The sequence below is a fragment of the Anabrus simplex genome, chromosome 7 (assembly GCF_040414725.1).
Source record: "Anabrus simplex isolate iqAnaSimp1 chromosome 7, ASM4041472v1, whole genome shotgun sequence".
Taxonomy (NCBI): domain Eukaryota; kingdom Metazoa; phylum Arthropoda; class Insecta; order Orthoptera; family Tettigoniidae; genus Anabrus; species Anabrus simplex.
Window position 1 is genome coordinate 235,268,120 of NC_090271.1, and position 24,098 is coordinate 235,292,217.

The 24,098-nt window shown below is 41.2% G+C and overlaps 1 protein-coding gene across 1 annotated transcript in view; it reads right to left on the bottom strand.

Annotated features, from left to right (window-relative positions):
• LOC136877074 (protein Skeletor, isoforms B/C) overlaps positions 1-24,098 on the bottom strand; it is a 421,284-nt gene that overhangs the window by 57,804 nt on the left and 339,382 nt on the right. Inside the window, exons 5-6 of the mRNA XM_067150891.2 lie at positions 15,873-16,111; positions 2,551-2,731 (exon numbers count right to left, since the gene is read on the bottom strand). Coding sequence (XP_067006992.1) covers positions 2,551-2,731; positions 15,873-16,111 — 420 coding nt within the window. The remainder of the gene's footprint in view (positions 1-2,550; positions 2,732-15,872; positions 16,112-24,098) is intronic.

Here is a 24,098-nt window from a genome sequence, read left to right on the forward strand (position 1 = left end):
GAATTTTCTCATTTGTTTTAGAATTGTGAATATGCCAAGTGTCTCAACTTGAATTTTCGTCAGTTGAGATATTTGTCATCTTTATAAATATTTGTCGAAGTATAAAGGAACACAATTTGTCTCCTGTTTCTTCATGGGTTTAGTTCTTGTCAAAGTAGAATTGCCGATACGTATTTACCAACTTGTGATTGTCATGCAGATTAGAATTTATGAAACAAAGCTCTGGTAAATCTACAGTATATACGGAACACCATGTGGAACACATAATGCACACGTTTTTAAGAATAGTTTAAAGGCTATCTACAGTAGCGTGTTACTAAGTACTAAGTTAAGTATGAACATTTAACATGGTAATTGAAAGAATATATTTAGTATGGAACGGAGGAGCTGGGTAGAATAGCGACTTAACGTACACTAGGCAGACTTAGAAAGTATTAATTCAATATTTTTCCATAGAAGGTGACATCGTAGTCCGCTAAGCAGTTATTCCAGTAACGAGTTAAGAAAGAAGTTTGATTTACAGACTATAACGCACAGAATATGCAGTTTTGTTTGATATATCATCCACATTGGTATTGCCAAAAGTTTGTTGACGAATATGCAATGAAAAACTCGTTATTCCACCCAGCTCCTCAATTGTGATGTAAGCTGGAGGTGATCAGACCGAGCAAAGCAGCAAACAAAGCCTTACGGTTTTGTTCAAGAAAGAGCGAGGAGCTGTACAGGTAGATGGTTATGAATGAGTGTGTCGGTGCTGTTATCGAGGAACTGGTGTAGTGAAGTTGTTATCAAGGAACTGGTGTAGTGAGGTTGTTATCAAAGGACTGGTATAGTGAAGTTGTTATCAAGGAACTGGTGTAGTGAAGTTGTTATCAAGGAAGTGGTGTAGTGAAGTTGTTATCAAGGAACTGGTGTAGTGAAGTTGTTGTCAAGGAACTGGTGTAGTGAGGTTGTTATCAAAGGACTGGTATAGTGAAGTTGTTATCAAGGAACTGGTGTAGTGAAGTTGTTATCAAAGGACTGGTGTAGTGAAGTTGTTGTCAAGGAACTGATGTACTGAAGTTGTTATCAAGGAACTAATGTAGTGAAGTTGTTATCAAAGGACTGGTGTAGTGAAGTTGTTATCAAAGGACTGGTGTAATGAAGTTGTTATCAAGGAACTGGTGTAATGAAGTTGTTATCAAGGAACTGGTGTAGTGAAGTTGTTATCAAGGAACTGGTGTAGTGAAGTTGTTATCAAAGGACTGGTGTAGTGAAGTTGTTGTCAAGGAACTGATGTACTGAAGTTGTTATTAAGGAACTGATGTAGTGAAGTTGTTATCAAAGGACTGGTGTAGTGAAGTTGTTATCAAGGGACTGGTGTAATGAAGTTGTTATCAAGGAACTGGTGTAATGAAGTTGCTATCAAGAAACTGGTGTAATGAAGTTGCTATCAAGAAACTGGTGTAGTGAAGTTGTTATCAAGGGACTGGTGTAGTGAAGTTGTTGTCAAGGAACTGATGTATTTAAGTTGTTATCAAAGGACTGGTGTAGTGAAGTTGTTGTCAAGGAACTGATGTATTGAAGTTGTTATCAAGGAACTGATGTAGTGAAGTTGTTATCAAAGGACTGGTGCAGTGAAGTTGTTACCAAGGAACTGGTGTAATGAAGTTGCCATCAAGGAACTGGTGTAGTGTAGTTGTTATCAAGGAACTGATGTAGTGAAGTTGTTATCAAGGAACAGGTGTAGTGAAGTTGTTGTCAAGGAACTGGTGTAATGAAGTCGTTACCATGGGACTGGTGTAATGAAGTTGTTATCAATGAACTGGTGTAGTGAAGTTGTTATCAAGGAACTGATGTAGTGAAGTTGTTATCAAGGAACTGATGCATTGAAGTTGTTGTCAAGGAACTGATGTAGTGAAGTTGTTATCAAGGAAATAGTGTAATGAAGTTGTTATAAAGGAACTGGTGTAATGGAGTTGTTATCAAAGGACTGGTGTAATGAAGTTGTTATCAAGGAACTGATGTAGTGAAGTTGTTATCAAGGAACTGATGTAGTGAAGTTGTTATCAAGGAACTGGTGTAGTGAAGTTGTTATCAAGGAATTGGTGTAGTGAATTTGTTGTCAAGGAACTGGTGTAATGAAGTTGTTATCAAGGAACTGATGTAGTGAAGTTGTTGTCAAGGAACTGGTGTAATGAAGTTGTTATCAGGAAACTGGTGTAATGAAGTTGTTATCAAGGAACTGGTGTACTGAAGTTGTTATCAAGGAATTGGTGTAGTGAAGTTATTGTCAAGGAACTGGTGTAATGAAGTTGTTATCAAGGAAATGATGTAGTGAAGTCGTTGTCAAGGAACTGGTGTATAGAAGTTGTTATCAAGGAACTGGTGTCACGAAGTTGTTACCATGGGACTGGTGAGTGAATTTGTTATCAAGGAACTGGTGTGGCATGGCTGTCACCAATATGAGGAAATACTACCCCTGCGAGGAGGACTGTGGTAAAGCATTCAGTGAATTATGAAGCAGCACCACAAGCAAGGTCAGGCAAGAAGCAGTCAAAGAGAACTTACCGTGATCTTGGTCTGTCCCAGAGCCGGTGGTACATCCAGATCCTTAGGGATCATAACGTGCCCAAAGTTGTGTCGATACTGAACACACCACACAGCCAGCCAGTCGATGTCGTAGACTGTGAGGTTTCCGGGTAGTTGGATCTCTATATCTTCACCTTGGTATCCTCTGAGTGGCTCCAGACTGCAACAGTTGTGTCATGGAAATCAAAATCCATCTAACGCTACTTTTTGTCATTTTGGGTAAATGAAATGGCGTATGGCTTTTAATGCCGGGAGTGCCCAAGGACAAGTTCGGCTCGCCAGATGCAGGTCTTTTGATTTGACGCCCGTAGGCGACCCGCGCATCGTGATGAGGATGAAATGATGATGAAGACGACACATACACCCAGCCCTAGTGCCAGCGGAATTAACCAATTATGGTTGAAATTCCCGACCCTGCCTGGAATCGAACCCGGGACCCCTGTGGCCAAAGGCCTGCACGCTAACCATTCAGCCATGAAGCCGGACCTCATTTTGAGTATTATGTTGGAAAAGATGTTTATTATTTCGTGGAAATCACAAACCGATTTATTCCATGGAGTTAGCGAGTTTCTCTTTTCCATAAATATTCTACCACTAGTTGGCAGCACTATCGCATGCCAACAGAAGGCGAGAATCTTCTCGTTCCCATCACAAACGTTTGTGATGAATTTTACTTCAGGCAGATGTGGGTGTATAACTTTGGTGCAGCCTACATCAAATGGAATGAAATTGAATGGCGTATGGCTTTTAGTGCCGGGAGTGTCCGAGGGCAAGTTCGGCTTGCCAGGTGAAGGTCCTTTTGATATGACGCTCGCAGGTGTGGCGATGAGCATGAAATGATGATGAAGACGACACATACATCCAGCTCCCGTGCCAGAGAAATTAACCAATGATTCCCGACCCTACCGGAAATCGAACCCGGGACCCCTGTGACCAAAGGCCAGCAAGCTAACCATTTAGCCATGGAGCTGGACGCCTACATCGAATATCAGACAATAAACAAGTAACGTACATGTACAGTGAAGTAGACGGTCACAAAAGGTGTTCTGATGCTCGCAGTTTGTTAAGACACTGTGGAAATCAAAAACCACCTAATTACAGGTCCATATAATTTTTTTAAATAAAATCCTATTCAACTATTATTACTTTGATTATTCATAGTTTGTTTATATTAGGGTAGCCCAGCAATTTAAAAAATATTAAAATGATATAATGGGAAACTTGGCCTTTTTTAAAATATTGTTCGTGGCGTCGACCTCTGCAGACATTTTGCCGCTCCTTTCACCACATGAGAGGAACCTGCGTGTAAGTGTAATTGCGGAAGTGGAAAGTGTTGTTGAATGTGAGGAAAGGAACGTTAAGGACGACGCAAACACCCAGTGCACAGGCCCGGGATATTAATCATTAACAATTAAAAAACCCTTACCCGGCCGCGAATCGAACCCGGGGCCGCCGGGTGACAGGCGGACACGTTGCCTTCTACACCGCGGGGCCGGACAAACTTGGCCATACAATAATCTTTTGTTCCTCTTGTAAAATTTGATTTACTGGAGTTAGTGGGTTTTTTTTAATTTCCGTGATCAATTGATTATATACAATTTATATGTCCCTACCATTTAATATATTAGCATATTTCAATTATTAACACAATGTGATTGATGTCGCATGTCGAAACTCAGCAAACATTATATCTAAGGGTTCAGCTGTTTCTGGGGAAAGTGTAACCTGGGAGGAACTTATAAATTACCATGTGTTCATTTTCCCCCCCGGTCTAGAAAGCCAAGAATAACGGCCGAGAGGATTAGTCGTGTTGACCACACGACACCTCGTAATCTGCAGGCCTTCGGGCTGAGCAGCGATCGCTTGGTAGGCCAAGGCCCTTCAAGGGCTGTAGTGCCATGGAGTTTTTTTTTTCATTCTCTCCTCGAGCCACTGTACTCCCTACTCATCTGGCGGATCATCATCGAATGATCATTCATTATTTTAGATATACTTGGTACTATTACTGAAGTATTGCTATATTCTCTCAAAGGCTACATCGAATATCAGACAATGAACAAGTAACGTACAGTATGTACAGTGAAGTACACGGTCACGAAAGGTGTTCTGATGCTCGCAGTTTGTTAAGACACTGTGGAAAACACACACACATACACATACACACACATATATATATACACTGATCATTTAAAATGTTTTTTTAACCTTGTATTTTATGTTCTTTTAGTATGGTAGAATAAGAGGGCTTTGTACGCCTACCTCTCCATAAGTTTCTTGATCTCTAGAATTGCCGTAATGCACTTTGTTCTGGGCGAACGATGCATGCCATTCTAGACCGGGCTATTTTCGATAGCGAAAGAATTGGATCCACAGTGCAAGTCATGCACAGTAAATTCGCATTCGGGAGGTGTTGGTTCAATGATGCTGGTGATTAATTTTTTAAGAAGAAGTAAAACTAGTCAACCATCCTCTATATTATAACACTAATCGGAGACAAAAAAATTGATGAGAACCGATACTTCGAAAATTTAAGATATCGGCTTAAGAAAGACAAGGGGCACGAAGGGCGTGAAAATGAAAGACTCCCCAGGTCTCGAATGTTCTAATACCGTCGGGGTAGGAAGAGAACAAAAGTTGACCCAGGGAGGTCGGATAGCATAGATGAAAGTGAGGAGCCTGGCACAAGTAAGTGGAAACAATGATAGGACTCAGCTGAGGGCCCCGTTGTCACCAACCTACGCTCCGAAGTTAAGAGCCCTCGGGGTGGCGGTGGTTCAAACGCTTCAAACTCTGTTGCGGCAGCATGTTACCTCATTTCTACACGAGGCATGTGAATGACAGGGTACGATGCACCTTCCCAGTCCCATCGCAGTGTCGCTAGAAACCTATCATTATTACTGCGAGGTTAAACATAAACAGACTTCTTCTGTTGTGGTCCCAGACAGGTCTTATAGCGAACATGGGCATAATTAAGGTACAGTCCTAGCATTTTGCTGGTATAAAATGGGAAACTACGGAAAATCATTTTCAGTGCTTCCGATAGTGTTGCCTGATAGCTACATGACGCAAACCGCGTACCCACTCGCTCCGTCCATTTCATATTGAGAAACATAGTACAAAAAATAAAATTTTCCACCGGGGTGCAATACGTACTGTATCTATACATTTGTAACATAAATTGGGGGTGACATCTCTCCACGAACACAGGTCCTACAGTGCGTTACACATGGCCACTAACATTCTGAGGTGTTTTCGTCCGTGCCCCGTTTTGTTTACCGACGAGGCCACATTCGGAAGAGCTGTATAACACACACACGTGAGCAGTTACAAATCCCCCTGGTACGGTTGTCGCTGATCGTGAACTGCACCTTTGACGCCATGTGTGATCAACTGATTGACTCATACCTGCTCCCCGACGACTGAAGGGACTCACCATATCTGACGTTCTTGAGAAACACGCTATCTGTACTCCCAGCAGATAGTTCCAGCGCACTTCGGTTTGCATGTACGCCCGTTTTTGTACACCACCTTTCCATGCCTACCCGGTCTCCTGACCTTAACCCACTACACTTTTATCAGCGGGACACGTGGCATTTGTGGTGTATTTCTCTCCCGTTAACGACATCGTTGACCTGAAACAGAGTGTATAGATTGTTCGACAGGACCCAGGTATCTTCGAGCGTATTCGTCAGTCCACGTTGAGGCTGATCACAACACACTAGCTCATGTTCATAGGCATTCTTTTCTTGTTTTGATACCAGAAAGCATCGCCCGACGATTGCTACAAAGGTGTAGATTGACAAGTGCGAGCGAAATAATATATAATAATCCATTAGTCTGAAAGAGAAAACTGAGGTGCTCGCAGCTTCTGCTCAAGGTCGTGGAGTATTGTTGGCTTTACAGAGAATGTTTTAAATACAGCCTATTTCAGTAAAAATATGCGATGGTCCACTACCTCTTGAGCAGTCGCTTTACAGGCAATGGAGGTCCTTGCAGGAGTGGTAAGTGGCGCAGTCTAACCTGATACTCATAACATACGAGCTCTCCAGTAACACAAGCTCACCTTACTGCCAATGATAGAAGGCTGCGTCATCTTGTTAACCGTCCCTGCTTCACCCTCTCCATGATCTCCTTCAATCCACCTTCCCTCAATTATGTCGAAAGAAGCCCAGTTTATAACTTTTTCCTGTCGACACGTGCTCATTGCAAGTCGCCGGCATTGGCATTCCTGGCATTCCTTTCACTTATTTTTGCTAAGCTCCTCACTTTTTTCTATCCCATCCGCCCTCCCTTGGTCAACGCTTCTTTTTTCCGACCCCGACAGTATTAGAGCATTCAAGGTTTAGGGAGTCATTCATTTTCACGAACTTCGGGGCCTTTGTCTTTCTTTGGCCGATACTTTCATTTTACGAAGTGTCGCATCCCTTCCATTTTTCTCCTGTGATTATTGTTAATACCGCGTACTCGCTTCGATGGTACATATACTAAAAAGAAAGTGTTAATAGCGGATGGTAATTCAGTAGTACTTCCTCTTAAAACAATTATCGCCACCACCACTTCGTACTATTTAGTTGCATGGATTATCCGTAAACTAGTAAGAGTAGCTAAGAACATCACTCTGGTTGTATATGTGAAGGGTAAGTTTGCCTCAGAACCCAAAGAAATTACCGCATGAATGGATAACAACAGTTGGCAAACATAATTTAATGCACCCAACTCAAGATGTTCAATGTTTGTCAATATGCTCGGATAGCCTTTCAGAAACGTAGTACCGGTAACTACTTTCTTAATAAAGGAAATCCTGAAGGTAATTTACACAACTGTCTTTAAGTACCTTAAGTTCAACGTTTCGTGTAATCGTAAAATAACAGAGGGACCGTGCAGATTTCTATGTTTCTGTCAATGAGATTATTATCGGTACACTTTATCTTGGTGCATTTGTGTACGGGGGTGAGGAGTAAGGAGGGAGCTGTCCAGCTGTCCCGGTTACGATAGTGTTGCCAACTGAATGAAAATGAAATCTGAATTGAATCGAGAATATGATCGATCGATATGAAGTTTCTAAACCGTTATTATCCTAAGCCAACAACTATGTCACATACACATTATATAATATTATATACCATTATATAACATTTCTCGATGCGAATCTTGTTCCTAGCATGAATTCTAAAGTAAACAACAACAGTACTAGTACGTAAAGTGTACGCCAGATGTCGCACAACGATGCTTAAGCGATTCATAGTTTGTGTTTCTAAGGTTGCCAGTGCGAATCTCGAAGATTGCCGAGGTCGACCGATTCAGCACTAGGATGTAAATGCACCAAGATAAAGTGTGCCGATAATACGTATTTGGACAGATGATATTAATAAAAAACACGGTAAAAACAAGCTCTATGGATGTAAAAGAGAATACATAAGCACTTCTGCTGACTCTTGTTTCTAAAAAAAAAAAAAAAAAAAAAAAGAAATTCATGTTCTCTACTCAAATAACTTGGGATGCATTCATGTATTTTAAGTGTTGTACAGTTGTATATACAAGAACAATAGATGCCAAATTAAATTCTAGATGTAAAGTAGTTGTTTATTTGTTTTTATTTCAATGTTTGGTAAGTAAATCCTCCAAATTTGAATACACTTGTCTTTGGTTACGCTCACTGAAAGACCCAATATGGCGGCTCCATAAGTAACATTCGTGTCTTGTCCTCCCTACTATACGCAAACCTTTTCTTGAGCCCGATTTTTACGGGGTGAGGAGTAAGGAGGGAACGCTGCCGGTTCCGGTTATACTCCCAACTGGATCTGAATTGAATCGATAATATGATCGATCGATATGAATTTTTCTAAACATTTATTATCTTACGCCAACAACTGTGTCACACATACGTTATTTAACGTTCTCGATGCGAATCTTGTTCCTAGCATGAATATTACAGTTTGGCTTTGCTGTGTAAACAACAACCACCGCCGTCTCGATCCTCTTATACTGCCTGCTCTATGCCACTAGTTTAACACAGGAAGGCGCGACTACCAATAGTTCTCCAAATCGCCGTAAGAGTGCAGCAGTAGACGCACAATCTTCGCTGTCAGTGTGGGTGTAGCACTGTTTTATTGGTGCATGAATGTGTGTGAAAACCTTAGTTATTTTGTACAATGAGTAAACGTGTCTGGTCACTTTCGTTCGTACAAGATATATTTTGAATAGAACTGTGAAATGAATTAAGCATGTTATGTTTATAGATATTTCAAAAGTGATGTTAAGGTGTTGGTATAGTATGCGCACTTTTTAGTGATAGATTTTTGTACTCGTTGGAGAAGTAAGAAGGGTTCCGTTAATACTGCCAACTGAATGGAAATGAAATCTGAATTGAATCGATAATATGATCGATCGATATGAATTTTATAAACCTTTATTATTTTAAGCAAACAACTGTGTCACACACAGAATATATAATACTATATAACATTTCCCGTTGCGAAACGTGTTCCTAGCATGAATTCTATAGTTTGGCTTTGCTGTGTAAACAACAACAGTACGACTACTCAAAGTGTACGCCAGATGTCGCACAGCGATGATAAGCGATTCTTAGTTTGTGTTTCAAAGGTTGCCAATACGAATCTCGTAGATAACCGAATTCGACCACTTCAGCACTAGGGTGTAAATCTATCACTAAAAAGTGCGCAGATAGTACTTGTTTCTCTCCGTTCGTGCAAGGTATATTTTTCGTAGAACTGAAACTTCAGATTCTTTCCCCGAAATATTCAACTGTTGTATACCATGTTGCCAATCTCAGCAAGGTTGTTCGCAGCCAGAAAATATACGACTCCATGAAATACAGTCTAGAAGAGAATTGAGAGAAAAGCGGCTGTCGGCTTTATCTAGGCAAAGACCTAATGAAGGAAGTAATTGTATATCCTCGGATTACTCTCGCATCTGTGCCTTTACACCTTATTTCAGAATTTGATGGAGCCTCCGCGGCTCAGGCGGTAGTCGCCGGCCTCTCACCGCTGCGTTCTGTGGTTCATATCCCGGTCATTCCATGTGAGATTTGTGCTGGACAAAGCGGAGGCGGGACAGGTTTTTCTCCGGATACTCCGATTTTCCCTGTGATATTTAATTCCAGAAACACTCTCGAATATCATTTTATTTCATCTGTCATTCATTAATCATTGCCCCGGAGGGGTGCGACAGGCTTCGCCAGCCGGCACAATTCCTATCCTCCCTGCTAGATGGGGGCTTCATTCATTCCATTCCTGCCCCGGTCGAATGACTGGAAAGAGGCTGCGGATTTTTTTCCAGAAGGTGATTAAAGCCGTGGAGGATAGTGGATTCCTTGCGATAAAAATTGTGACGGACAATCACTAAACGCCTTCATGTTTAGACATTTTGGACAACCTCAGATATCCAGACGATAATATTCCAATCAAACTAGAAACAGGAAATCAAATCCTAGCTTGCGGGTACTAGGTTCGTGTTGTTGAAGAGAGGGTGGAGTGTGACATTTGTGTCAGCAACATCTCACTGCCTAGAGCTTCGACACCTCTAAATGGAACTGATTATACATCAGGACAGAGGAGGAGTTCGATACCCAAAACCTAGTTTTGTTGCTTTGGTGAAGCATCTCCAGGAGTTCGTTTAAACTGATGTGCCCTATTGTCGAAGTGCTTCAAGCGTATGAGCGTAATACGAGGACTTGCGACGTCTTCCCTTTCAGAATACCGGGCGAGTTGGCCGTGCGGTTAGGAGCACGCAGCTATGAGATTGCATCCGGGAGATAGTGGGTTCGAACCCCACGGTCGGCAGCCCTGAAGTTGGTTTTCCGTGGTTTCCCATTTTCACACCAGGCAAATTCTGGTCTGTACCTTAATTAAGGCCACGGCCGCTTTCTTCCCATTCCTAGGCCTTTACTATCCCATCATCGCCACAAGACCCATTATTACTGATGTATTTTACGAGCTTCAGTGAACATATGACCATACTGCATAGTGTTTTGTAGGCTGTCGTCATTAGAATAAGTTTAGACCATTGTGCGTCTATGTCTGCCATCTAGCGGATAAATTTTGTCGCAGCGTAGTTGCAAAAAGGCTGGCATAGAGCAGGCAGTATAGGAGGATCGAGACGGCGGTGACAACAACAGTACTAGTTCGTAAAGTGTACGCTAGATGTCGCACAGCGATGCATAAGCGATTCATAGTTTGTTTCAAAGGTTGCCAATATGGATGTCGAAGATAACCGAGGTCTACCGATTCAGCACTAGGGAGCTCAGGGCTCAAGAAAAGGTTCGCGTATAGTACACTGACATGCGACATTGAGTGCGACCTCGGAGTCGTAGGAACCGATTCTCGCGATTCTAGGCGTCGTTCGCGCACATCACTAATAATAATAATAATAATAATAATAATAATAATAATAATAATAATAATAATAATAATAATAATAATAATAATAATAATAATTGTCCGCAGTGGGCCTATTGGATTATACAATTGTCTCTTAGAATGAAATGACCTCTGCTTAAAGTGCTGAGTGGAAGTTCATGCCATTCTGCTGAAACATTCTCTGAGGGATCTGTCATATAGACGTGAAGATATAGTCACGTTATAGCTCGCTCCCAGGCCATTATGCACACAGATATACAGATTTATCAAGTTCGCAGTCACAGTTTTAAATCAGTGTGTATCGAGCAAGTGGCCGCGTCGTTTGTGTCACGTAGCTATCCGCTTGCATTCCGGGCTCGAACCTCATTGTCGGCAGCCCTGAAGATAGTTTTTTGTGGTTTTCCCATTTTCACATCAGGCAAATGCTGGGGCTGTGCCTTCATTAAGGCCACGGTCGCTTCCTTCCCACTCCTAGCCCTTTCCTATCCCATCGTCGCCGTAAGACCTATCTGTGTCGGTGCAACGTACAGCAAATCGTACAGACAAAATAATCAATGTGTAAAAGCTGTGACACCGTACTTGTCTCTGAACGCATGGAGAGAGCCATGGGCGCCCGCAAGGGGGGTGGGGCAAGGGGGGGGGGCACTTGCCCCCCCTGGAATTCTAAAGATGTTGATGTTCAATTGTTTAATATCATACCAGATTATTTCATAAACTGAAATTACTGACAGTCATCTAGTATATGTTATAACTGGAAGTTTCTGTAAACAATTTAATGTTGCTGACGTTATATTGGTTTTTATATTCAAGAAAATTGTTAATGTGCCCCACCCCCCCTGGAAAAGATCCTGCGGGCGCCCATGGAGAGAGCATAGATACGCAATATGTTTCACCATGAGCTTTTCCGCAGTCACATTGACATCCTCATTTGAAAAGTGCAGTCCTGGGTACAGTATATGGCCACTCTGTTGCCAGCCATATGAGGCGTCCTTAGGTAAAGTGTAGTTCGTCAACAAGTTTGTCTTTGGTCCTTTGACAGAGGTCGCTGATGTGTCTCACGTTCTACAGTGACCGAGTCTGACGGCAGCTAGCCATCACTGTGTGTTCGTATTATGATACACATTGCTTGGCTCAGCTGGGGGTTTGTCGAGAGTCGTAAAAGTACCTTGGCCTGTGTACTTCCTAGTGATGTAATGAGAACTCTACAAGCTTGAGATGAAATAAGTAATGATAATAAATGTAAAACAAATCGAATACACGGGCATTCAAAAAAAAATATATTGTTTTATTTTTAGGCTCTAATCTCCCTGTATTGCTCATGCGCTGCAATAGTGGCACAACTCAAAAACTCAAGTTCTGAGATAAACGAGTACAAAGTTCCCCTTAGTAGTGAAATTAATCTGTAGAATAAAGTTCAAGTGGTACTAAATTGCTCGATAGGAGTTAAGTTAGTAAAAATGTTACTTAAAAATTGCTTCTCCAATTTCAGATCATCGCTTATATTACTCCTTTTCTTTCTTTCTTTCTTTCTTTCTTTCTTTCTTTCTTTCTTTCTTTCTTTCTTAATCCTCGAATTCAGTAAAGGGTCCCACCTCTATCTCATCAAGGACAGTGTCTTGGAGCGTCAGACTTTGCGTCCTGGGGATACAACTGGGGAGAAGGACCAGTAACTGTAATTGTAACTCGCCTAGGTGGACTCACCTGCTATGCTGAACAGGGGCCTTCCAGGTGATGGGAAGATTGGAAGGGATAGACAAGGAAGAGGGAAGGAAGCGGCTGTGGCCTCAAGTTAGGTACCATCCCGGCATTTACCTAGAGGAGAAGTGCGAAACCACGGAAAATCACTTCGATGATAGTTGATGTGAGAATCGAACCCCCCTTCCCTCCCCTCTACTCAGTTGACCTCCCGAGGCTGAGTTGATCCAATTCTAGTCCTCGTACCACTTTTCAAATTTCGTGGCAGAGCCAGGAATCGAACCCGGGTCTCCGGGGGTGGCAGCTAATCACACTAACCACTACACCACAGAGGTGGGCTATACTACTCCTAATGGTAAATCATTTAGTGTTTTCTTTGTGAGCAATCATTTTAATATTTTCGGTCATCATCGCATAAAATGTACAAATTCAGGATCCTTGTGGTCATTCACGGTTTGTGAACTGATGTCTTTTGAAAAGTATATATATTATAGGCCTAGATTATGTTGGACTATCTTGGAAATTTGCTGCTTACTATAACGAAACCAATTTACGGACAATGCTAGAGTCCGCAATAATTCCGATTTCGTATTTTTTGAGTTGTTCCACTATGAGCGGTATGTCGGCTGTTCTGTTGGTTATGCGCTCTGTGGTCAACTGTGTTGATTGGTGACAGGACACTGGAGCCAGCAGTGCTTAAATCTCAAAAGTCTGGGAGATTTCTAGCACATCATTTTAAAACGCTATAGGAAATACATTAAACTTCGGAAACTTTGGGAAATGATGACACGAACGTATATTTTCAGCCGGCGCCGCGGTATAGGAGTAGCGTGCTTGCCTTTTACCTGCAGGCCCCGAGTTCGATTCCCGACCAGGTTAGGGTTTTTACCTAGAACTGAGGGCTGGTTCGTGGTCGACTCAGCCTACGTGATTACAATTGACGAGCCATCTGACGGTGAGATGTGGGCCCCGGTCTAGGAAGCCAAGAATGACGGCCGAGAGGATTTATAGCTCTGACCACACGACACCTTTCAATCTGCAGGCCTTCGGGGTGAGCAACGGTCGCTCGGTAGGCCATGGCCCTTCGGGGCTGTTGTGCCATCGGGGAGGGAGGGGGTTTATTTTGAGGTTTTAAATGAATCGTGATTTAAAGCATTAAGATCGTCTTAAAAAGTGCACATGTGAGAGACGCTCATTTCCAAAAGGTACCAAATAAAAATACCAATTGACAGTTGAGATGCTGTTCGTAGGAAGCTCCATAATATGAAAGAGAAGGAAATCCTTACAAAACGGCCCAAATCCATGCCAAACAGCGCGTTCACAATCACATTTCGTACCTATAAGTACCAAATGTCACCAGGTGAACTGACCGAAACATACGCATCTACGCAGGCAATGACGAGCCATTTACGGGGCACGTAAGCAGCAGCAACAGAACACCTTGTGTAATTTACATTGTTGAGTTCGTTTAATATATCTGCGCCTTCACTGTAAATAACTCATTTAGATCACTGCATAGTCAGTTTGTGATGACTGCACTGATATACGTATTTATAGATAGATAGATTGATTTATCATCAACAGGTTATTTGCCCAGGCGAGATGATTCAATAAAACATAATATACAACAAATACACCTGAAATAAATAACACTAATTTCCTAAAATAATAACCAAGCTTAAATTAAACCTAGATACCTTTATAAACGCATATTTACACAACCTTAAATAAATAAATAAATAAATAAATAAATAAATAAATAAATAAATAAATAAATAAATAAATAAATAAATAAATAAACGATTGATTGATTGATTGATTGATTGAATGAATGAATGAATGAATGAATGAATGAATGAATAAATAAATAAATAAATAAATAAATAAATAAATAAATAAATAAATAAATAAATAAATAAATAAATAAATATCCATCTCCTTAAATAATTATAATGACTTCTCCAAGGCGTTTAAAATTAAAATAGGAGTAAGGCAGGGCGATGGACTATCACCGACTCGAGAAGGTTATCCGTGAATGGGAAAAATAACAAGAAAGGTTTACTGAACCAAGTATACATTGGAGGTTCAAAGAACGGTGTGAAGATCAACTATCTAGCTCTTGCTGATGATTTAGCGATTCTTTCTAGAAACACAGATACAGTTGTAGAACAGATCACTCTTTCGAAACAACAAGCTGAAAAGGCTGGACTTAGGATCTTCTTTGAAAAAAACCAGGCACTTGACTAATATCCACACAGCTCCCCAACAACTAAAGACAAGAAATGGTAAGATTGAAAGAGTTAACAGCTTCATATATCTCGGAAATATTGAGCAGATGGGATCTAATGAAAGAGAAGCTAACAACAGTAGGCGCGATAGGATGGCTGCAGCGTATCGCAGAACACACGAGATGTACAAGTAAAAGGCAATTTTAATGCAAGCTAAACTCAGACATTACAACACGGTGATCAAACCCGAATGTCTGTATGGAAGTGAATGTCTCCGAATTACTGGAAAAGCTGGTCTGAGAGAAGCTGAGAAGTTTGAGAGGAAGATCCTTCGAAAGATGGTGGCTGGAAAACGCAGGTTGCGAGGGTGAGAGGAACTTTATCAGAAAACCGAACGACTGATGGAATCCTTTAAGAAGCGACGACTCAAGTTCTGTGGCCACCTATTTAGAATGGAATACAAGCGGTTGACTACGAATATTTTTACCATACTCGACAGTAGACCTAACACATATTTCCTCTCTCCTTTAAAATTATAGGCCTACTTTTGGTAATGATGTTATTGGTTTTACGTCCCACTAACTACCTTTCACGGTTTTTGGAGATGCCGAGGTGCCCGCAGTTTGTCCCGTAGGAGTTATTTTAAGGGCCAATGTCAGTCAATGCACTGTTTCATTTAAGCACCACTACGAGCGCTAATGTGAGTCAATGCAGAGTTTCACATAAGCCATTATGGCTACATTCGCTGTGGACATTTTTCAAAACATCATAAAACGCCTGAGGGTATAGGACCAAGGAACGCATTACAGAAAGAATTATGTAAATAAGTTAATTGGACTAGGATATGAATAAAAAAGAAGACGAGTAAAGGAACAATCGATAGACAGTTTTAGACTCTTTTAAGCTGCATCATGTTCCCTCCGTCCTTATTTATTAATATTTTTTTGTTAATTTGCAAAGGGTTCTGTTTTAGTAAAGATAAGTGTAACATGATACCGACCTTCCCACCTCGTTGGCCACCTTGATGCCGAGTGGTGTAGGCTCCGAGCCGTTACCCACCCAGAAGTAGGCGTCAGGCCCCGCGCCGTCGTAGTGCAGATTGGGGATGTAGAAGGTCTTGGCGTCCAGCACGCTGATGTTCCCTGAGCGAAGACCGTGCGCCAGTCTCTTGAACTCGGGCAGTACGCGTGGTTTGGGAACCTCCAAATTAGGAGGGATGAAAACTTCTCCGAAGTTAACCTGTAACATGAGACAAGAAAATATTTTCAGTCACTTGAAGTGGTGGATTACGGAATTACATGAGTGCTGTGTTGTTGTGCTGAAATTTAAACTTCATCCAGAGGTTTATTCTAAGCTTCCGGCAGACACCGTTATGTGATTTTGCAACAGGTACTTAGACAATATTTTTATCTTCACTGGTAGTGACAGCTTAGACCAGGGATGGCGATCCTATGACACGCGTGCCACTAGGTGACTCGCGAACACTTCTGCGGCACGCCACACAATGTGCTAACATATTTTAATGTTTTTAACATGTAATAAATAGTTTAGAGGAGAATTATCCGGAGTATTCACAATCAGAACAGGACTAAGACAAGGTGATGTATTATCACCACTTTTGTTTAATTGTACTCTGGAATATTTGATGAGAGGATGGTATAAATAGAATAACAAAAATAGTATAAAATTGGATACACTAAATATAACATTAGCCTAAATTGCTTAGGATTTTCAGATGATCTGGCACTACTAGCTGATAACCTTAATGAAGCTCGGAATCAAATCACAAGTCTCCACACTATTGCTGGAAAAATAGGATTAACAATTTCATTTGAAAACCTAAAATAATGGGAATAGATCCCCTTTTAATAAGCAGTATTCTGGTATGTGGGAATGAAATAGAAATTATAAAACAATTTAAATACATTGGATCAAGTATAACATACAATTTAAATGAAAAACATTCTTGGACAGGGAGAACGAATAAATTATCCAGAGCCCAAAAGTAACCAGAAATAGATACAACTAGAAATGTGTGTTAATAAATACAAAATTGAAACAATATAAGACTGTAGTCCAAACTGAAGTAACTTATGAAAGTGAAACATTATTTAAACTAAGGCAAAAGAATAACATAGATAAAATTTTAAAAATGGAAAGAAGAATAGTAAGAACATGCATTAATAAGAAGTGCCGAAAAGAAGGAGAATGGGGCATCATCCCAAATGCAGCAGTACATCAGGAAATAGAACCTATAGCGGATTTCATAAGCAAGAAGAGAATATCGACCCTGTTCTGCCAAAACGGTGAATGTTACAATGCTCTTCCTATCCATTATTTCCCTTAAGACTGGTCACGCCTTCCAGCCACATATTGATATTCGGTCCATCAGAACTATTTCCGTTGAGTTCGTTTTCCTATGTGCGTCTGTAAAGGAAAATGGACCTTACTGTACCATACTGAAGGAATGTATGTTTGCATGACATTTACCCACTCCTAGAATGTGATGTATTTAAGGTTCATTTTCCTTTACACACGCGCGCATAGGAAAATGAACTCAACGAAAATTGTTCTGATGGACCGCATATCAATATGTGGCTGGAAGGCGTGACCAGTCTTAAGGGAAATAATGGATAGGAAGAGCATTGTAACATTCACCGTTTTGGCAGAACAGGGACGATATCATTCTTTAGTCATCCGCTGAGAACACCTCAAGACAGGTTAATACGCAGAATTTTGGAGAAGCTTTGGAAACAAAAACAGGGCGATGACCTTCGATGTTAGGCCCCTTAAAACAACAAGCAACAAGAAACAGAAACAACAATCTGTCTGAATAAAAGAAATAAAAGAAGACTTGGAAGAATTAGACATAACACTGGAGGATTTAAAGAATAAATCAAACAAAGGAAGAATGTTAAATTAGAATAATAATAATAATAATAATAATAATAATGTTATTTTCTTTACGTCCCACTAACTACTTTTAAAGGTCTTTGGAGACGCCGAGGTGCCGGAATTTAGTCCCGCAGGAGTTCTTTTACGTGCCAGTAAATCTACCGACACGGGGCTGTCGTATTTGAGCACATTCAAATACCACCGGACTGAGCCAGGATCGAACCTGCCAAGTTGGGGTTAGAAGGCCAGCGCCTTAACCGTCTGAGCCACTCAGCCCGGTGTGTTAAATTAGATTCCTATCAAAAATTGATAAAAGAGAAACAACTAAAAGGGTATTTTCAGAAGAAGAACGAAAACGAAGATCAGATAGAATGAAGAAATACTGGAAGAACAGAAAGTGAAAACCATAAAACATCATAGAAGACCGGGCAGAAATTGAATACAGTGGTCCAGTGCAGCCGTAAAAGCAAAATAATAAAAGAACAGGTCGAAAATAGAGCAAACCGGGCGAGTTGGCCGTGCGCGTAGAGGCGCGCGGCTGTGAGCTTGCATCCGGGAGATAGTAGGTTCGAATCCCACTATCGGCAGCCCTGAAAATGGTTTTCCGTGGTTTCCCATTTTCACACCAGGCAAATGCTGGGGCTGTACTTTAATTAAGGCCACGGCCGCTTCCTTCCAACTCCTAGGCCTTTACTATCCCATCGTCGCCATAAGACCTATCTGTGTCGGTGCGACGTAAAGCCCCTAGCAAAAAAAAAAAAGAGGAAAATAGCATTTTTTAACTCTACTCTTTAATAAAGAAGTATGTCGCAATTTATTCTATGAGCATATTTTTTAACAAATTTTATTAGGTTAAAGCAAAAATTCTTAAAATTTGCCGGTTTTTGAAATGTAATTTTTAGATATGTTTGCAAAATAAAATGATGAAACATCCCGTCGAAGGTTCTGTAATGTAATCTAAATGAAGTCAAATGACGGGTTTCATGATGATTTTAAAGGAAAATTACTGGTGGCTCACTAGACAATAAAAAGTAGTAAACAAAACCTTAATTGATACGCTAGTTGCGAATCTTATGACTTGAAGCGTAGGTATATTGAGACAAGAGATCCCGCGAAGTCATCACCACGTATTACGGGAGGGGCGGAGAGTTTAAATTACAAATGTCAAATTCCTAATGTGGTTTAAAATTATGTACTAAAATATAACGAACGTCAGAAATCTTAATTTAATTTCTCCCAGACGTTTGAACCGCTAGTAATGGGAAGCCTCGTGCACAGCGGGACATTTGTGCCTAAGTAATGCATTCTCAGTTGAAGAATGGACAATGTAATCACCGAAGATACCAGGACGTTAAAGAGTCTGATATAAGAAGAACCTAACTGACTGCAGCGTCTGACCAGTCTGATGAACAAAGAACCAGAAAATAAGATAAGAATTGTCGACCTTTGATAGTTTTGATTTGCTTGTAGTTCTAGGATGAGCTTTTTTTAACAATCGGTAAGCTATAAATGGCTGCAATGATGCACACGGAAGTTAATAGTTACACTCGCCAATAAGTGAATGATTATGATGATGATGATGACCTTTGTGGTACAAAAATATCTGTCCTTGAGCAGGAAGGAAATCTAAAGGAGATCGTCATCGCCAGAGTTCATAAAACAATAATTTAACTCATGCCATGAACGGTGATTGAAGAACGACTCAGTGCATTGTTCACTAAAGTTCCCTGTAGCAATGCCTTCGTCATATTAAACTTATGAACAGAAGTGAATGCATATTAGTTTCCCAATGTTACATTCTTAGAGAAATAATTTGAGATAAAAACCAGTCTTCTATGTTATGTTAGTCCTCTGGATATGGACTTTTAAAATAACAAGCGAGTTTTAATAATACATTGTACGATATATGAACATAGCCCCGTGTACAATATTATATTTGTAAAATGGTGTTTTTGATTCTCTTTTGCTAGTATGCCTGAACCTAGCGCGTTCGAGGAGGTATGAGGGCTCAGCTTCCTCAGGAGTTATGTGATATGTGAGTCGGCCGAGCCGGTCAGGGAAGCCAAAATATCACGGATGAGGCTGTCACATGGCCCCATATCAAGACATGGGGACTCCACAGCAAGAACGTAGCTCTGTTTTGCGGCCCTCAGTGCTGGGATGTGAGTGTTGGAATTAACCAGACATGATTAAAATCCCTGAGCCTGCCGGGAATCAAACCCACTACCTTCTGAACCGAAGGCGTCGACATTTAGCAAACGACAGATAACAACGGACATATTTAAAACAATTTGATTTTTAGTCGAAGTCTCATAGGACTGCAGTTTGTAAGTAAGAATTTCGCAAGATACTTCTACTGTACTTCACAATACTGCCACATACATGTTGTGTTACCGTGTGTACTAAGCCACGGAGCTTTGAGAAACATGCAGGGTCTCTCATTTAAACTAAGACCGTCGACGCGACGTTTTTACTCTTCGATTTGTAAGCTGTAGAATAGTTTTTGACCTTGCTAGCAGCCTGCACGTGTTCGACCTGGCAAGCATCAGTCGCCAGTCTGAATCTCAGCTGTTAACATGGGGAGAGAGTTATCGTTGCAACACCGATTTTTCTATGTAAAAGTTCTGGTTACAACTTAATGGTCATGTGAACAGTCATAACTCTCGCTATTGGTGAGCAGAAAATCCTAATAATGTTTATGAAGTCCCTCATTATCATAGGAAGATTGGTGTTTGGTGTGCTGTTAGTGCAAGACGAATAATTGGGCCTATTGTTTTCGAGACGGCAGTAAATGCAGAGGGGTACCAAGATGATATTTTGACGCCATTTTTCCATCAGTTAACGGAAGAAGAAAACTCGCGTGGGTGGTTTCGACAAGATTCAGCCCCTGCTCATACAGCATACGATTTTCTTCTTACAATGTCGGAAATGTTCGCAGTCAGAGTGATCAATGCTGGTCTATTTCCCTCTCGTTATTCGGATCTAACATTGTGTGACTTTTACTTGTGGAGTAAACTGAAAGGAAAAGTGTATCGAACAAATCCTCACATATTGGAGGAACTGAAATAAAACATTACGAATGAAATCAGAAACATTACATTGGTAGAACTCACTCGCAACAGCCAGAATGTGTTTACCAGATACAGTGCCTGTATAACCCAGCAAGGACGACACTTCCAGCATCTTTTATTACATAAGATTTCATATAAGATTGTACACACGTTTAAGGCAGGGCGGCCGCGCGCGACATTAGTTCGGCTGAGGCAGCTGCCGTAGCGCAGAGTACAAACACCGAGCGTTCGGTCTTAGTTTATATTCCACAGCAAATTTCTTCTTTCTTTCCTTATCTGTTTACCCTCCAGGGTTAGTTTTTCCCTCGGACTCAGTGAGGGATTCCACCTCTACCGCCTCAAGGGCAGTGTCCTGGAGCGTGTGGCATTGGGTCGGGGGATACAACTGCGGAGGATGACCAGTACCTCGCCCAGGCGGCCTCACCTGCTATGATGAACACGGGCCTTGTGGGGTGGATGGGAAGATTGGAAGGGATAGACAAGGAAGAGGGAAGGAAGCGGCCGTAGAGGAGACGTGGGAAATCACGGAAAACCATTTCCAGGATGGCTGAGGTGGGAATCGAACCCTCGTCTACTCAGTTGACCTCTCGAGGCTGAGTGGACTCCGTTCCAGCTCTCGTACCACTATTCACATTTCGTGGCAGAGCTGGGAATCGAACCCGGACCTCCGGGGGTGGCAGCTAATCACACTAACCACTACACCACAGAGGCGGACCACAGCAAATTTCTCGGCTACAAATGCTAGTGTCAATATAAAGGTATTATGTTGATCTTAAACTTTTGGGACTGGGCGAGTTCTGGGGCTGTACCTCAATTAAGGCCACGGTCGCTTCTTTCCCACTCCTAGGCCTTTCCTATTCCATCGTCGCCATAAGACCTATCTGTGTCGGTGCGACGTAAAGCAAATTGCAAAAAAGTATTTTGGGAAGTACTGTACTTGTACCTGTTTTCGTTCCCCATGACACCTCTTTGTTTCATTTTGCACTCGGAAATTACTTGCACCTATTTTTTCCGCACCATGTCTATGAAGAGAGACAGCATTCAGCTCTGTAATCGTCTACTTGTTTCAACTGCATTATTAATGTTATCGTTTTTGATGTCAATTATGTAGCAGTGGTGGATATTACTGCCTTCCCTTCTGTTTTAACAGCAAACAAGTCAGTAACGCCGGAAAGTGAGTCAGTTGCTGTCGACGGCCGTTCTTGAATGATTCAAAGTGCTTCGATGTGCTAGTTTCCTCTTGACGTCATACCAAACCGTGGAAGTACTTACAAAAAAAAAAAAAAAAAAAAAAAAAACGCGTTTCGCATCTGTGTTAGAGTCCATTATTTGAAGAACACTGACTCTAGGGAACTACTAGCTCGGTGGCGCGTTTTACTCTTACTTGGAGGCCTCAGGTTCAATTCCAGGCTGAGGGTAGCAACTGAGGAGGAAGGGGGCCTGATCACGAAATCCCAAAATATACCTGGAACGCCGTAAGACCTGTGCATGTCACAGGTTTTCTTTGCTCTCAGCAATTTCCCCTTAAAAGGATAACATTTTCGGTGAACGATTTTACACTTGATGACATATCGTAGAGGTACTTTGGAATGCGAATGATCTCGTTGGATGGCGCGTCTTCAGTAAAATTGCTTTCCCGTGTCGTACCTTACCGTTGATGACCCTTTTCAATGTAATCTGAGTGAGACTGCTAGGGCGGGTGCTTCACCCACTCACTTGCAATTAAAGTAGCTCTGCAGTAGTACCTACGCTCTTTAACGGTACATTAGCTCCAAGCGTCACAGACTGTTTTAAAATGAACCCAGACCCTCCTAATGTCATGAGGTGTTGGGCAGTCTGTTCCTTATCCACTTTTGTGGCCCAGGTAATACGTAGGTGGTTCAATAAGTTAACAAGAACTCTCAACTGTGCGTTCTTCCCTATGCCATTTTAGCTCTTCACCTAACCAGAGATGATACAGCCCCGCCATTAAACCCAACCTCACCATTCTTAATATTGTGATTTGTGGGCTGGGAAGGTTTCCGGCCTATAGCAGCGGAAGCACCCCGGTGGACTGAGTAATGCACTAGCTTTTGACCGTGGCTTTGCACGGGTGGAAATTTATTTTGTGGCCATCTGTAGAACTAATGAACACAGGGAGCTGTATCAAAATGCATTCAGTTTTGAACATTCTGTTTATTTGTTGGTAGAAGCAAGACACAAGTGCTACTGTTAGCAAAAGGTGCAAGTAATGACACCCTGAGCTGACTCTCTGACCGAGAAGTCCTACTGGAATCCTGGATATCTACTTTAATATTGGGATGTTTAATGAAAAATGCGTTTTGGCGTTCAGTCAATTCGAACAGAACGGCGGACAGACAACACTTCTTATTAGAGTTAAGAGAGAATGGTTGTTCTTATTAGACGTATAACAACCACAAGATCATGATACCCCCAGTATGCTAAGTACAATTGAAAACATAATTAATATTTCTTAACTCCCCAAGGAGGCCGAGCTAAATGAGGAGGAGGGGTACAAGAATTAAAACAGTGCAAGATTTTCTTCATTACATAAAATAAATTTCATCGTAAAGTCCGTATTGTCGTACGTATACTTTAAGGTTAAGTCAATATTCCACCTTTACAATACCATAAGTTTATTGTTTATTTATTTAAACAACATTATTAAATAATACGGGACATGTTTCGTCTAACTTGTAGACATCATCAGCCATAAGATATGCAAGAAAAAGCTTAAAAAAAGGACAAGGACAGAACGAACACAATAAAATAAATTGGTTGTCGAACACGTCAATCAAAATAGCGAGGATGTTCCAGATTGTTCCAAGTACAAACATTCAAAACCTGTTGACGAAAAAACTTAAATTCACACACATGAGAACGATATAGTAAAGCTTGTTGTTAAAATTCTTTTTGAGTGTGCCGTTGATATGCAGCAATCAGGTGCGTCGGCAAAAGCTGATAATGAAGTGTATAATGTTATTTGTAGCCGTAAACTCTTTTTCCGAAGCAATGAATTTAGATTTTTTAGGTTTGAAAGATTTATGACAGACCAAATTCAACATTGAGAAGGTATTGAGGGATGTTCTCGAGATAGTAAGTAAACCTTTCAAGTATCGATAGTGAGGGGATAAGGAGATATAGGCTTACTGGAAATAATAATATAATGTTATTTGCTTTACGTCCCACTAACTACTCTTTTACGGTTTTCGGAGAGGCCGAGGTGCCGGAATTTAGTCCCGCAGGAGTTCTTTTACGTG